At 41.2% G+C, this 15,551-nt stretch overlaps 1 protein-coding gene across 3 annotated transcripts in view; it reads left to right on the top strand.

Annotated features, from left to right (window-relative positions):
- Window positions 1-15,551, top strand: part of shdb (Src homology 2 domain containing transforming protein D, b) — a 340,171-nt gene that overhangs the window by 235,329 nt on the left and 89,291 nt on the right. For 2 of the 3 annotated variants that reach the window (XM_072244071.1, XM_072244069.1), the window contains exons 5-6: window positions 3,188-3,265; window positions 7,829-8,006. In XM_072244071.1, the coding sequence (XP_072100172.1) occupies window positions 3,188-3,265; window positions 7,829-8,006 (256 nt within the window). The remainder of the gene's footprint in view (window positions 1-3,187; window positions 3,266-7,828; window positions 8,007-15,551) is intronic. The other variant, XM_072244070.1, reaches the window with a different exon arrangement.

Below are 15,551 nucleotides of genomic sequence, written 5' to 3'. Positions count from 1 at the left end.
GAGTAGAGTTGATTCGTTTGAGTAAGAAACAGAAAATCTGAAGAGCCCACTTGTGTTTATAATCACACAGAAATCAGTTTGAAGACTTGAATATTATGAACTTGGCTAATCAAACATCCTAGCTAGCACATTGCACTCAAATTGACATATGATTTAGAGTCAAAAAGACAGGATGCACTGTGATTGACTCAAAATAATTTGTGTAGCATCGTCATTAGCGTGGGTACACATACAAGCTATGCACCTGTGCCGAAATTTTGAAGAGCACACATGCGCAATCACACATGCATACATCCACATACGTATATACATATAAACGTCTGAGCACACTCACATGTATGCATTTGTTCACTATAGACATCTATATGTATATCTGGGTGTATGTGTCCATGATGTGTGCCTTTGCAGTGCATTAATCTGCCTGCTTAACCAACACAAGGCAGGCTGCTTGATGAATAAGCCAAACTTTAACATTTGCCCTTGACTGTCTAGCCTGTCAGCAACTGGACTATTATTACTTAAGTAAATAGCATATGAGTCTCAGTCTTAACTGATTCAGAGACACAACATTAGCTGGAAACACCTGACCCAGCAAGCATTGATACTTTTTTTCAACTAATAAATGCAGCCTACGGGCAAATGTAGGACACAAGAAGGAGTAGTGTTGCAGTAGGTCAGGAAATCCCTCTGTCCTCTACTCTCCATATACATTAGAATGCTACGATCAAGTTACAACATTCCTGTAAAGCTGACTTTGGCAGGCACTCAGTAAGCCATGTGGCTCTTTTAGCTCCCAACATAAGCTGACCCCTTCCTCTACCAGACCTGCCCCCACAACCACTTCAATGTCAACTGCTCTTGGAACAGCTCCAATGTATCCAGATTCATTTCAAAGATATTGCATTCTCGTGTTCGCAGTCAGGATCAGGCTTATTCTCAGAACCTTATATGATGTGAAATTTGTTGTTTTGCAACAGCAGTACAGAGTAAAGACATATTATTATAAATTACTTAATAAATAGATAGATAAATAGACAAATAAATAAATAATGCAGAAAAATTAATAATGGGCTAGTGTTCATGGACCAATCAGAAATCTGATGATGGAGGGGAAGTGTGGGTCTTCATTCCCCTGTACCTCCTCCCTGATGCTAGCAGCAAGGAAAGAGCATGATCCTAGTGGTCACAGTCCTGAGTGATGGATGCAGCCAACTAGCACCGTCTCTTCAAGATGTCTTCGACTTGTTGTTTCCATGACGGAGCTAAGTCTGAAGCCCTCTGTAGCCTCTTGTGATCCTGTGCATTGGAAATTCTATACCAGACTGTGATACAACCGGTCAGAATGCTCTCCACCATACTTATATCTATAGAAATTTGTGCGAGCCTTTGATGACGTGCTGAATCTCCTCAAGCACTTAGTATACTAATGCTGTTGTATGTTTATTGTGGAGTTACAGAGACATTGGGAGGATTTTTGTCATGTCACATTTAGATGGGTGATGAGCACTGATACCCAGCCAATGACAAGGATAGAGCAGAGTTGGTATCAAGCCTTGCTGGCCAGTAATTTAGGGGCTGCAAAGGCGGAAGAATGAAGTGTCATAGATGAGCTTGGGGATACTGCAGGCTCAGAAGTTTGGAGATCAGAGAGCTAGGTTATGGAGGTGGAGTCTAGAAGGGTGAAATGCAGAGAGATTGTTGAGTAGCCACCAGAAGGTTGCAAGGTAAATTGGGAAGTTGCCCTGGTAGATCCATCCCATGTTGTGAAGGACAGATTGTCCTGGGAATGCCCAACAATGATTGGTGCCAGGACAACATAGTTCACGTTCCCCAGGAAAGCTGCAAATGGAGAACTGATGGTGACTGGCATCAACTGCTGCATCATGAAGTGGAAATGGTGGCAGGGATACATCACCAAATACTCACAAATGGTGATGTGAAACTTAATGTGATTGAATTTCTATTTGTACACATTTTCAGGAGGAACTCGGGATGTGTGAACATTCCATAGTTTTTGAAGTCCTGTAAAAGGATACATTTAAACAGGAGTGGCAGGCCTTGTGTCTTGATTTCAGCTCAGTGAAGGTAAGGAAGATTGCCACAATACATTAAATAGAGCTCCAGAGATACAATGAAATTGACATTTTGTGCCTTAGTTAAACATTCTAACTTCCCTGACAATTCTAGGAACTTGAAAATGGTAGTTTGATTGACAGTTTAATTTTAAAAGAACATGTCTTTCCTCTTTGACATTTTTAACCAACCAAATATAACAACAAGACGCTTGGGAGCATTTTTGCTAGGGAACTAGTTACTGAAAGACACTATAGAAGGAGTGTTGCATTCTTCCATTTCACTTCACACAACGTTAGTTGAAAGTAAAAATCCTTTAGGATATATAAAGTCGATAAAAAACCTTTCTATAAATGCAATTACTTTTATTATTTCTGTTTTGATATGAAGTCTCAAACTTAGAATGCAAACAATAAAAGAAAGATTTTCACTTAGATTGGATCTTATTAATCTTCAAGCAAATTGATTACAAACTGAGGTGCAGACTTAAGTTCTGATCCAGGTCTCTGGTTACGCTTTGTCTGATCTGAAGGCTTCTTGGAAAAAATGATTTATTGAACATCTTGCTGTAACTCTGGGGCTGGGATTTCCAAAGTTAGCCCTCCAGCAGTGTCTTCACACTAAGTAGTCCACTCCTCCGGGGTTTCTGAAACTGAATGGGGGGAAAGCCTGTGGAGGTAAACTCTCCGCTTTTAATCAAGAGCTCATTCATGTTGGGTTCGCCAGGAGGGATTGCAGGCTGCCTGTGACTTTACCTGTAGTCTGTATGCTGTGCCCAAGAACAGCTCAGGATTGAATGATCCTGTGATTTCCCTTTCCCTCCTGCCCAGTGCACTGGACCATGCTGACAAATGAAGCTGTGAACACACGGCAGCTGAGCAAACTGGTCAGGTTGTGGCAATGGCTGGATACGGGAAGTCTGTTGGGGCTAAAGGGTGTCTTTATCCATAATTGTCATTTTAATGCATAAACGCTGGGCAAGTTTTAAAGATCATCTCTGAATGGAGAGATCAGAAGGGTGTGCTGTTTGACCTTTCTCAGCTCTGTCTGTCCTTTTTCTCCCACCTTTTCTCCCCCTTGTTATTCTCCAACCTGTCCATGATCACCATTGCAGTAGAGATTAAGGAAATTAAAGAGCTCCCTTGGCCCCCTCCTGTGGGACAGCTAGAGGATGACTCAGTGAGCGATGAAGGTGATTGCTTGCTTTGCTTATCCCATCCCCCACTCTGCACCAGCTTGCTTGCATGGAATCACCTCACACCCTGTCATCCTTTGCCCTTCCTGTTCCTGATCCTCCCCACCGTGAATTGCCTGTTCCCACAATTTAGAATTATATTGCAGTTATATATTATACCAATTATTCTTATTTCAATATTAATTTACAGTGTAATGCTTGGCAGGCCACGGGCAGAGTTTTCCCTCAGCTGTAATGAAGGAAGAACTCCAGATGTGTTTCATTTACTGATTCATGGAATTAAATAAAGCGGCCATTTGACCCATCAATTCTTTGAACTGTCACACCAAAATGGTTTAAGAATCAAAGTAATTTCACCTATTTACTAAAATAAAAATATTATGGTAGAAATTCATCTTCTTTGAAGGCGTTGACAGTGATTTTCTGAAGCACAGTACATTGTGCAAAACACATTTGGCCCATGCAACTGTGGTCAAATTTCTTCTCCAGAAAACTCATGATGAACTTCATTTGCTGAGGTGAAAAATCCAGCTTAGTTTGGCGATTGTGACTTTACAATTTCTTCCCATTTTTTTCATAGATGCTAAGTTTCCAGTTTCCTTTTATTTTCATTTCCCATTTTTCTTCCAAAACTGAGCGTTAGATTTACAAAGACACAGTCTGCTTAAAACTGTAGTCAGAACTTCCTATGGTCACCTGCTGAGAGGTTGAGGATGCCAGCGAAGAAGAAACTATCTCCACTGGCCTGTTCCAGCCTATAGATTGCGTCCTTCTCTGATGGATGCTGCTCAAAGGGTTTTGGGCCTCAAGTCTACCTTTGTGTAACTGTCCACCAGTATGCTAATATTGCTCCTCCCATGGATGGCCTGACCTGGGTTTACGGGTGCAGCAGATGAGCTGGTATACAAAATGGACCACCGCTGTATCTTGAACAGAGGGGCATCAACAAAGCAAATCAGACCGCCGTGCTTCACAGCTGGTGCTGCGCTGTTCCATGTCACTCTTTCACAGCTGATGCAGGAAGAGATTTGACTAAAAGCTTGGAGTTTCCAACAGATCCCTTTTCTGTGAATGAGTTGAAATAGGAAAAAAATTTGCCAAATAAATCAGCTTCTTCTTGAAAACAACGGCAGCTGCAATAGTCCATGGCTGTGATCTTTATTGTCAGTGCTATATGTTGATATATGCTTTTGAGTCCTTTAATGTAGCCAGTCTTAGACCTATGGAATGGAAATCATTTTCCCATCTAAGTGTGAGGCCCTCAAGTTTATTTTCAGTGTTGGTTTGTTAGTGATTGTTGTCCACAGTGAGTTAACTGCTGATCATTTTCCAGAGGTTCCAGATGGGCCAAGATTGGATTTAGTTATGAGGCTCCACACAATGAATCAATTTGCCAACACCCTCTGTTAAGTTTGTTCTCAATGAAGACATACAGCATGGGTAAAAATGCTAACCTATTATTTATTTACAGGACTCGCTAGTAATGTCTCTAGCTCCTCACAATCTCCTGCAACCCACTCATGGCTTCAGCTCAACCTGAGTGTATGTGACCAACTCAAAATGTCACTTCCAGTTCCGGGTGAACCACCCGCGTTGCACACTGGGAATTGCAGTTCTTCATCATGTACACACGTAATAACACACCCTTCAATGTGTTTACACCTGAGAGGAAATATCCTGAAAAGTAACAGATGAGAGCAAAAAACAGGAGCTTGCATTTACACAGCACCTCATATTAAAGGGGAGCATAGGATTTAAAGGGAATGTAAAGGAGTTAAATAAGAATGGTACCTGCAATAAGGGACTATATTTCCAAAGACAGACTGGAGAGTTTGAGACAGTATTTTGGGGGGAAAAGGCTGAAGAGAACTAACAGAAATGTATAAATTAATGTGCAGACAGGACACAGTGGATAGCAGATGAATGTTTTGGTTGTTAGGGGAGCTGAGCATTGAAAATCTCAGGTATAAAGTAAAAGGAAAGAGAATTAAGAATGACATGAAGAAAAACTCTTTTACACTGGAATGAGACCTTCAAGAAGGAATTGAACAAATATACGATGGGGAAAAATTGCCTAGGCTACCGTGAAAGGACAGGAGGTGGAATTAATGAGTTGCTCTCATAGAAAGCCAGCATGACATAATGGGGATAAAGAGCCTCTTTCCATACTGTGACCATTCTATAACTCATCTATGATTGAACACAGAAAAGCTTGCTGGGGTATTTAAAGGGTGTAATTTATTGGGAAAGGCATCAAGTCTTGAATAGAGTAGGGTTTGGGTTTGTTTGGTTTGAATCAATTAGCATATTATCGATTGCTCGCTCCTGTTCATGCTGCACCGTTAAACAAGCGTGCAATGTTTCAAATCCATTGCAGAATGAGATGGGAGAACATGAAACATACGCGAAGAGGGCAGAAAATATAGGCACAGTGAAAGGCAGCAAGGAGATGTATAGAAGCAGAAAAGGGGTGAGGTTTAGGGAGAGAATTCTGCACAGCTGGGAGGCAACATGCTTTGTGAGACCACAATCCACTGCATAAAGGGATGTTTTATCTGCTCACTCCCTCTGTAGACAAAGTGGATCAGGTGGATAGCCATTCCTGTTTCCCAGGGCACGAACAGCAAACACCAGAAGGCATATGTACAAAGTTAAGGGAGGGAAGTTTAGAGGAGACATCAGGGGTAAGTTTTTTTTTACACAGAGAGTTGCGGGTGCCTGGAATGACTTGCCAGGAATGGTGGTGGAGGCTAAAACATTAGGGGTATTCAAGAGCTTCTTAGACAGGCACATGGATGAAGGAAAAATAGAGGGTTACGGGGTAGTGTGGGTTTAGTACGTTTTTTTAAAGGAATATATGGGTCAGCACAACATCGAGGGCTGAAGGGCCAATACTGTGCCGTAGTATTATAGTGTCTAGTGTCTAGTACTATCCACAGAATCCTCTTTCCATTGTTCCTACTCGGGAGAAGCATCCCAGCTCAGAAATAGTTCCCTCACTCCTCCTCATCCATGCACAATTTTTGTCCATCTACATGATTCCCTTTTGCCTGCATTAGGTCTATTCAAAAACATTGTAATTCTATCTGTTTCCACCATCTCCTCTGGCAGAACTTTCTGGATACCAGTCACTCAATTCAAAAAAAAAAATCCCCTTTCAACCCCTTTAGGATTCATTCCTTTCATGTTGAACACATGTTGGTTTGTTTTTGAGAATCCTACCATTGAAAAGATCTTTTGACCATCTACCTTATCTAAGCCTCTTATATCTATAAAGTAACCCATCAGCCTCCATCACTCCAGGGAAAGCAAGCCAGCCTATCCATTCTCAACCCATGACTAAAGTCCCCCAATCCTGGCAGAATCCTGGTGAATCTGCTATGCATTTTCTCCAGCACCAACACATCCTTCCCACAGTGAGACAGCCAGAACTGCGCTCAGTACTCCAATCGCATTTCAGCAGACGAAGAATAAATCTTTTCTGTGCTACAGTGGTCTTTCTCTGCTGCTAAAAGTCACTGCAGAAACTACTCAGAGGTAGCTGTGTGTGACCATACAGCACTGCTGATTTGAAAGTTCACCACGTTGACCTGGAATGCAAGGGGTCCTATGACATTGGTTGTTAATGAGGTCCGGGTAGCTGCTAAGCATGGTCACTTTGTTTTCAGTTCTGCTTCAGCAGTCCTTTGCCTGGCTTCTGATGCTTGTCACTGACTGAGCAGCCTCAGGAAGCCATTTCAGTAGCAATTAAAATGGCCAAAATTGAAGATGAGGTAACTGGAACTTGTGAAATAGACTTTGATCTATAAAAACCTGTCCTCTTTGTTTGAACCACAGGGTCAAAATCAGAGAGCACTGGAAACTCTTAGCATATCAGATAAGTGTGGATAAATCATAATGAGGCTTCCATTTGATGACGCAAATTATGAATTCCAAATTGCCAATGTTAGAGCGTTCTACTACTCTAATACCAATAATTTCTTGAGCCAGTGGTACAACATGTTCCTGAGTTCCTCTGTAAGGATCTCTTAGCTGCAAAATTTCAGTTGACTCACTGGTTCAGTTAACTCCATTCCAATTTGGTACATTAATCAATCTGGAGTTTAGCGCGGTTCTCACTTCTTCATATTCCTCACTGCCAGGAATATCATAAAGAGTGAGGTTGCCTCGGTTTCCAAATGGCAAATGAGAAGACTGCATAGGAGACTCGTACTTTACCTCCTCCAGTGAGAGGTGTCCTGCCTCTACTTTCAGCAGCAGAACAAACACTGCTTTGTGTAGAGGAAACTGCACTCACCCCAACAACAGAAGCATAGCTAGTAAAGTCACCGCCTCACAACTCCTGTGACACAGGTTCAATCCTGACCTCAGTCTGTCACTGAGGAGTTCACACAGTTTCCCTGCGACTGTCTGGGTTTCCTCAGGATGTTCCAGTTTTAGCTTATAAAAGGAGCATGGGACTAATTGATGGTTTTTTTCAAAGGATCAGTAAAGACACTATTGGTCAAGTGGCCTAGTTTTTAGACTTCATAACTGAAGTATCACTATGTGTTTTTACAGTTCAGTTTGATGGCTGTGATTGGGACCGGTCTTCTCCTTCTGCCAAAGATCGACTGAGGCAACAGAAGCAGCTCAGTCCCCTGGCTGGAGGATCGAAATACAGCAAGACACAGACTCCAGAACACTGCTCCACCTTACCTGAGAGAGTGGATCCTGCCCTCCCGCTGGAGAAACAAGTGTAAGTATGAAATCGTCCAGTCTACTGGAGTCGGGCCAGTTGGGGAGACAGCATTTATACACAGAAACATATGTCACCAATAAATCATTGGACATATGCCAATCCAAACCGAGAAGTTTAGGACAGCTGTTTTTTTTGTTACCCAAAGAGTGGTAAGAATATACAGTTCGCTACACCAGGAAGTGGTGAAACAACTTTAGGGAAAGTGAAACAATGAAGTGCAGAGGAAAGGAATAGAAGATAATAATCAAATAAGTTATGTAAAGCAACATAAGTATTAACACAGGCTAGCTGAGCTGAATTCTGCGCCATTAGTACCGAGGGGGGTGCCAGCTCTTTCAGTTTTTGCTCCCTTCACTTCAGGAAAAGTGTGTGAACTGGAAATTGCAAGGAGCATTGAACTGGCACTATGAGGCTTGTACTTGGCACTCGGTCCAGGCTTTCAGGCAATGATACTCAATCATTTCTCAGGTCCAATGTTTGTGTAGTGAAATAATGAAGAAGAAGTATTCTAAAGGGAACATGAGGAAACTGTGATTGACGAAGGAAGTCAAAGATTGCATAATAGCAAAAATTATTAGGGAAGTTAAAGGATTGGGAAACTATTAAAAACCAACAAAAGGCAACTTAAAAGTCATAAGGAGAGTAAAGATGAAACAGGAAGGTAAGCTGGCCAATAATATAAAAGAGAATATTAAAAGCTTTTTCAGATATATGAAGATTAAAAAGAGGCAAGAGTGGATATTGGGCTGCTGGAAAATGAGGCTGGAGAGGTAGTAATGGGGCACAAAGAAATGGCGACGAACTTAATAAGAACTTTGCATCAGTCTTCCCAGTAGAAGATACTAGCAATATTCCAGAAATTTGAGTATCAGTGGACCGAAGTGAATGTAATTGCTACTACTAAGGATGTGCTTGAGAAGCTGAAGGTTTGAAAGTAGATAAGTCACCTGGACAAGATGGACAACATCTCAGGGTTCTGAAAGGGGTAACTGATAAGATTGTGGAGGCAATAGTAGTGATCTTTCAAGAATCACTACATTCTGGAATGGTTCTGGAGGACTGGAAAATTGTAAATGTCTTCCACTCTTTAAGAAAGAGAGGTAGAAAAAAAGACAGTTAACCTGACTTCAGTGGTTGGGAAGATGTTAGAGTCTATTATTTAGATGTGCTTTTGGGGTACTTGGAGACACATGAATAAAATAGGCCAAAATCAGCATAGTTTCCTTAAAGGGAAATCTTCCCTGACAAATCTGTTGAAATTCATTGTGGAATAAACAGGCAGGATGGACAAAGGAGAGTCAGGGGATGATGTGTACTTGAATTTTCAGAAAGCCTTTGACAACATATATGCAGGACATGCACCCATGTATTACAGTAAAGATACTAGCACGTATAGAAGATTGGTTGACTGGCAGGAGACAAAGAGTGGGAATAAAGGGGGCCTTTTCTGGTTGGCTGCAGGTGACTAGTGATGTTCTGCAAGGGTTGGTAATGGACCACCTTTCGTATTATATCTCAATGATTTGATGATGAATTGTGGCAAGTTTACAAATGATACAAAGATAGCTGGAGGTAGATAGTGTTGAGGAAGTGGGAACTCTGAAGAAGGACAAAGACCGATTAGGAGAATAGGAAAAGAAGTGGCAGATGGAATATCATGTAGGGAAGTGCATGATCATGCACTTTGCTAGAAGGAGTAAAGTTGTAGACTATTTTCTAACTGGGGAGAAAATTCCAATATCAAAGGTGCAAAGGGACGTGGGAGTCCTCGTGAAGGATTCTCTAAAGATTAACTTGCAGTTTGAATCGGTGATAAGGAAGGCAAAAGCAATGTTAGCATTTATTTCGAGAGGACTAGAAGATAAGAAGCAAGGATGTAATACCGAGGTTTTATAAGGCATTAGTCAAACCATTTTTGGAGTATTGTGAGCAGTTTTAGGTCACTTATCTAAGACAGGATGTGCTTGGATTGGAGATTCATGAGAATGATTCCAGGAATGAAAGGGTTAACATATGAGGAACGTTTCATGGCTCTGGGCCTGTGCCCGCACAAGTTTAGAAGAATGAGGGGGTTCTCACTGAAGTCTATCAAATATTAAAAGGCCTAAATAGAGTGGATGTGGAAAGGATGTTTCCTATAGTGGGAGAGTTTGGGATCAGTGGGCACAGCCTCAGAATAGAGGGATGTCCACTTGTAACAGAGATGAGGAAATTCTTTAGCCAGTTTGTGGTGAATCTGTGGAATTCATTGGCACATACAGCTGTGGAGGCCAAGTCATTGAGTATATTTAAAGTGGAGGTTGATATGTTCTTGATTAGTCATAAGGAGAAGGCAGGAGAATGAGGTAGAGTGGAATAATAAATCAGTCATGATGGAATGGTGGAACAGACTCAGTGGGCTGGAAAGCCTAATTCTGCTCCCATTTCTTATGGTCTTAATGAGGCAATACACGGGGAAGATAGGGAGTAAGGAAGAGAGAGGAAGTGAAAAGGAGAACATCAGAAGGGGATGATGAAAGTAGAGCTAGAGAGGCTGGAGTGAGAGTTGGAGGCAGTCGGTGAGGGAGAAATCTGGAGAGGTCGGTCATAGGGAATATTGGGGCAATTCGTTAGGAGCACAGTTGAAGGGCAGACAATCAGGCAGAGTGTTGGGAGAGGAATTGGTTGTTGGATGGGTTGGAGGTGTCATTGTTCAGTCAGGGGCTGAGTTGTGAGGATAAGGTGGGTCGAGAGTTGGAAGTGGTTGTTCAGGGAGAGGGTTGGGCAAGTCAATAGGGGCTAAAGTCGGAAGTGTTGGGAAGAGTTGGATGGAGTGAGTCAGAGAGAGAATTTGGGGAGAGAGTTGAGAAAGGCAACTGGGAAAAGTCAGGGGCAATTTACTCAAAATGATGGAGGGTGTAGCAGGATGTCAGTTTGTATAGAGTTTGGGTAGCATTCAGTCAGGGTAGTTTGAATCTGCTGATGAAAGAGTCGCTGTGAGATGGTCCAGGAAATCGTTGGGATACTGTCAATTGACCTGAGTGCCTGATGAGGCATATGTGATGATTGTGGGGGTGGGGGGGGACAGGGATTGCACATGATTAAATGCACTATAGAAGGAATACACTGGGAAGATAATGGGTGCCTCTGGGGTAGGGACAGAACTGTATGTGAAGCTCCTGAACCCTACACTTCAAATTCAGACCTACCTCACTGTCCAAGGGCTTCTTTGTGTGGTACAGTCTGATTCAAGTGCCATGAGAATAAGTGTTGCACAAATCTTGATATCAAGGCATATGCCCGGCAGACTCCACAGATCACTTACGTGGGGGATTTGGTGAAAAAAAATCTGGAAGGGAGCTATCAGAATATTTTTTTACAAAAAATCCATTTTTCAATGCACAGATATTTCAGACTGCATGATAGAATTTCTAGGCTGTAGCTTTTAATGAGGATGCGGCTCCAATAGCAATGAAAATGTCAAAGCAAATCCTTACTGCATTCTACTTTAATCTTCTTTGCCTGTGGAAAGGAAGATAATCCCCTTTTAGTATTAGTGATCACATAGTAACATTTCTTTGAACAGTTTTAAAGCTTAGTGGGGCAACCTCCTGCCATGTGCATACACAACATGCACGCACACATTAGTAAAACTCTGCAGCAATCTGCTCCATCAGCACAGTTTGTGCTGTGAAACTATCCTAGCCTGCATAGTTCCCAGTCAAGGCAAAGCAGCAAAGCATATCCAGTATTCACAACACTTTGTTCCTTGTGTCGCTTGGCTGAATTTTCCTGCTCATAAAAATTTAATTGATGACAATTGAAGTGGAAAGGATTGGATGCAGATAGCAGAGCTGCTGCTCACAGCACCAGTGACACAAGTTCAGTCCTGACTTCCTGTATGCACATCTGCCCCACTAACTGCGTAAGTCTGCACTCCATGCTGCAGTTCCTCCTGACAACCCAGAGATATGTGGGTCGGTAAGTTAGTGGTCTATTATTAATTTCCCTGGTGAGTGTTAGAATCTGGGGGGGTGGGGGACAAAGGGATTTATAATTACAAGATTATGAGGAGGCTATGTTACAGAGTTCAAAATTCAAAGTGGAGCTTGTTACCAAATGCCCAGGCTCAATGATAAATTTATGTTCAGCAGCATCACAGGCACGTAGCATCAAGTAAGCAGCGTTCACAAAAAAAACATAAATTGAACATTAATAATATGCTATTTTGACAAGAAGGAACACAATTAGAGCAAAAAAAAACAATGCCCATTTTATAAGGTGATCAAAACAGTCATAGTGTTACTGTATAGAGGTAGTGAGTAGAGTTGTTCACGTTGGTTCATGAACTGGATGGTTGAAGGGGAGTAGCTGTTCTTGAACCTAGTGGTGTAGGACTTCAGACTTCTGTACCTTCTGCCCATTGTAAGTGTAAGAAGATAGCATGGCCTGGATGGTGGTTTTGTTGTCTTCTTGAGACAGCACCTCCTGTAGATATGACTGAAGTACCTATGATTTGTTGGGCTGATTCCACAGCTCTCTGCATCTTCTCACGTTCCTGCACATTCGATTTGCCATATCAGACCTGAAAGCATTCATTTCTGATCAAATACAGCGGGCAGCTCATCAGATAGTGATGGCTCGTAACTTTTTCTGTAAGACAACAGTGAAGAAATTGAAGCCAACAACTATCATGGTTATTCTGGTGATAGTACACAAACCTTTCTGTCCACACGCAGTGTTGATTATCACAAAATTATTACCGATCTATGATTGCTATTGATTGTTTCAATATTTAGGCCAAGCATGAATGAATGAATGGTTGTATTTGCCCTAGTTATCTGTCCCTTAGGGAACACCAACAGATAGTGGTGTTCCCATGCTTGGAGTAACCAGAGATTGGAAGGTGCTGTCAGAGAAGCCTGTTGTGTCTCCTAGATTATATCAATGAGCCTCTAAACACTGATGGTGGAGTAAATGAATGTTTAGAGTAGATGAACTATGGGTCAAGTTCAAGTTCATAACCCTTTTTAGTGAAATTTCATCCCAGGACCCCTGGATTGTTACTCCAGTAGAGTAAGTACCGCACCCTGACAAGATAAACAGAAAATCTGATCGAATCCGTTTTGATTTGATTCACCCTTCCAGGGGATCATAAAAGCATACGTCCTTGTATGTAATCCATTTCACTGTAGAGTCCATGATGATGAATAAAAACAACTTTGTGAAAGAGTTAGGAAGCTGAAGAAATAGATTTTGAGAACAGCGGTTGACACACGTAGAGAAAATAAAGATTGATGCTTTAAATTTGAGGCAATTTGGTCACTCGGGTTGATTGGAATTGATGTGTGAGCAGGGTGAAGCCATTACTATGTGTATGCACTTCACAAAAATTGACTTGAAGAGGCTTTTTTTAAAAATCACATCTTTGTTAAATGAGCCTCCAGATACACTAACCCCCTATTAGAGTGATTTGAGAAGCAAAATTTCACACTGATGCACTGCTTCACTGTGCCTGCAGAGTAACATAATACAAAAGGTGCAGATAAGGGAGTAGTAAGCATATTATTAACTTGGAGCAGGGAGCCCAGGACTAGAAAATAGCAGATCAAAATTGACAGGGTCTGAGCAAGGTTACAATAAGAAAATTATGACAGGATAATGGTGATATATAATAAAATCTTCAGAGTTAATTTGCTTCTTTAAAAATGTGCAAGATCAATTATCTTTTGAGAAAATAATAAAGGTGAAGTACAGTATCATATTATGAGAAATCTTACTTAACCTTGGTGAAATTGCAGATTAATTTAAACTGAGGTAATGATATTTAGTTAAAGCGGACTTTGCATAATATAATGTATATATTATCTGCAGCATTAATAAAGACAAAGTAGCAAATTGAATTCTGTTTCTCGAAAACTCCATGGACAATGTAGTTCAATAATAGTATTGGAAGTAATCAAAGAATGCCTTTGTTACCGACCACGTTTTGAGTTATGTCGGTTCAACAGAACATATAAGCACCATAAAAGCAGCGGTTTCTGATTTATTGTTCTGCACCGACTCAATCATTGCACAAAGATCTGAAAATGGAGAGGTTTAGAGGCTAATTCTTCAGCTTCTCCTCGACTGTAAAAGACACTCAACCTTTCAGTTAGTTTACGAGCAGAAATTATTGGTTCAAATTTGCCACAACAACTTACAGATAGAAATTTAATAGATCAAAGATTATGTGAGGGAGAAAACATTCCATAAACTGACAAATTGTTGTAAAATTCCAAATCCATCACTTGCGTCAGGCTGTAGGAGAACTGGTGGCCTAGTGGTTAAGTTCAGATTCAGATTCATTTAATAATCATATGGATATCAAAACATACAATGAAATACGTCATTTGCATTAATAACCAACACAACCTTGGGATGTGCTGGAAACAGCTTACGAGTTGTGTGTGTGTATATATATATATATATATCGCACCCACGAGTTATATATGAGTTGTATAGTTATATATACAAGAAACTGCAGAGACTCATGGACATAGATCTGCACATCATGGAAACCAGCCTCCGCTCTGTAGGCTCTATCTTGCTGCCTCAGTGAATCAACCTGCCTAATCAAAGACCCCACCCACCCCAGTCATTCTCTCTTCTGAAAATACAAAAACCATCAGGCTCAAGGACAGCTTTTACTCCACTGTAATAAGGCTATTGATTGGTTTCCTAGTATTATAAGCTGAACTTTTGACTTCACAATCTACCTTGTTATGATCTTGCACTTTATTATTAACCTGTGGTATCGTTTTATCTATAGCTGTTGCACTTTATTCTGCATTGTTATTATTTTACCTTGTTCAACCTCAATACACTGTGTGTAATGATTTGATTTGCACGAACAGTATGCAAGCCACGTTTTTCACTGTATTTTGACAATAATGAACTAATTCCAATTCTAGATTCTGACTCAACAACTCCTCATTCACTCACTGACTACCTACTGAGTTAGCCAGTCTCTGTCTGACAATGCGCAACCCACCCCCTACCGTCTTCCCAAAAGCTCCCTTACACCTCAATGGCCCCTAATTTATCCAGTATTCCCTAACTTTGCTCACTTGACATCTCAACTGATTCCCAAATCTAACCCTCAATCTCTGTCAAAGGCCCCAATCCAACCTCAACCATGGCTCCAAAGCAACTCCTACAACCTGGTTAATCAGACTGATTAGCTCACGTTGATTTGAGTGTATTTCTGTGTTATATTGACTGTTCTATTTATTATAAATTACTATGATTGCACCTTGCACATTTAGACGGAGACGTAACAAAAAGATGTTTACTCCTCATGTATGTGAAGGATGTAAGAAATAAAGTCAATTCAATTCAACCTGACCAGTGCCCTGATCTGATCCCAGCAAACACCCTGATCTGGCTCAGCTCTGGACTTACTTAATAATCTCCTTTGCACCCTTTGCAATGGTGCTGCTCGTGACGGAGTAGATTTACAGGCTATTGAGTGGGGCCTAATCACTTAGAGACTCTGCAGTTTGCTTTCTTACTTCTGTTAAC

Source organism: Mobula birostris, chromosome 26 (assembly GCF_030028105.1).
Source record: "Mobula birostris isolate sMobBir1 chromosome 26, sMobBir1.hap1, whole genome shotgun sequence".
Taxonomy (NCBI): Eukaryota; Metazoa; Chordata; class Chondrichthyes; order Myliobatiformes; family Myliobatidae; genus Mobula; species Mobula birostris.
This window is presented reverse-complemented; position numbering and strand designations above follow the sequence as displayed.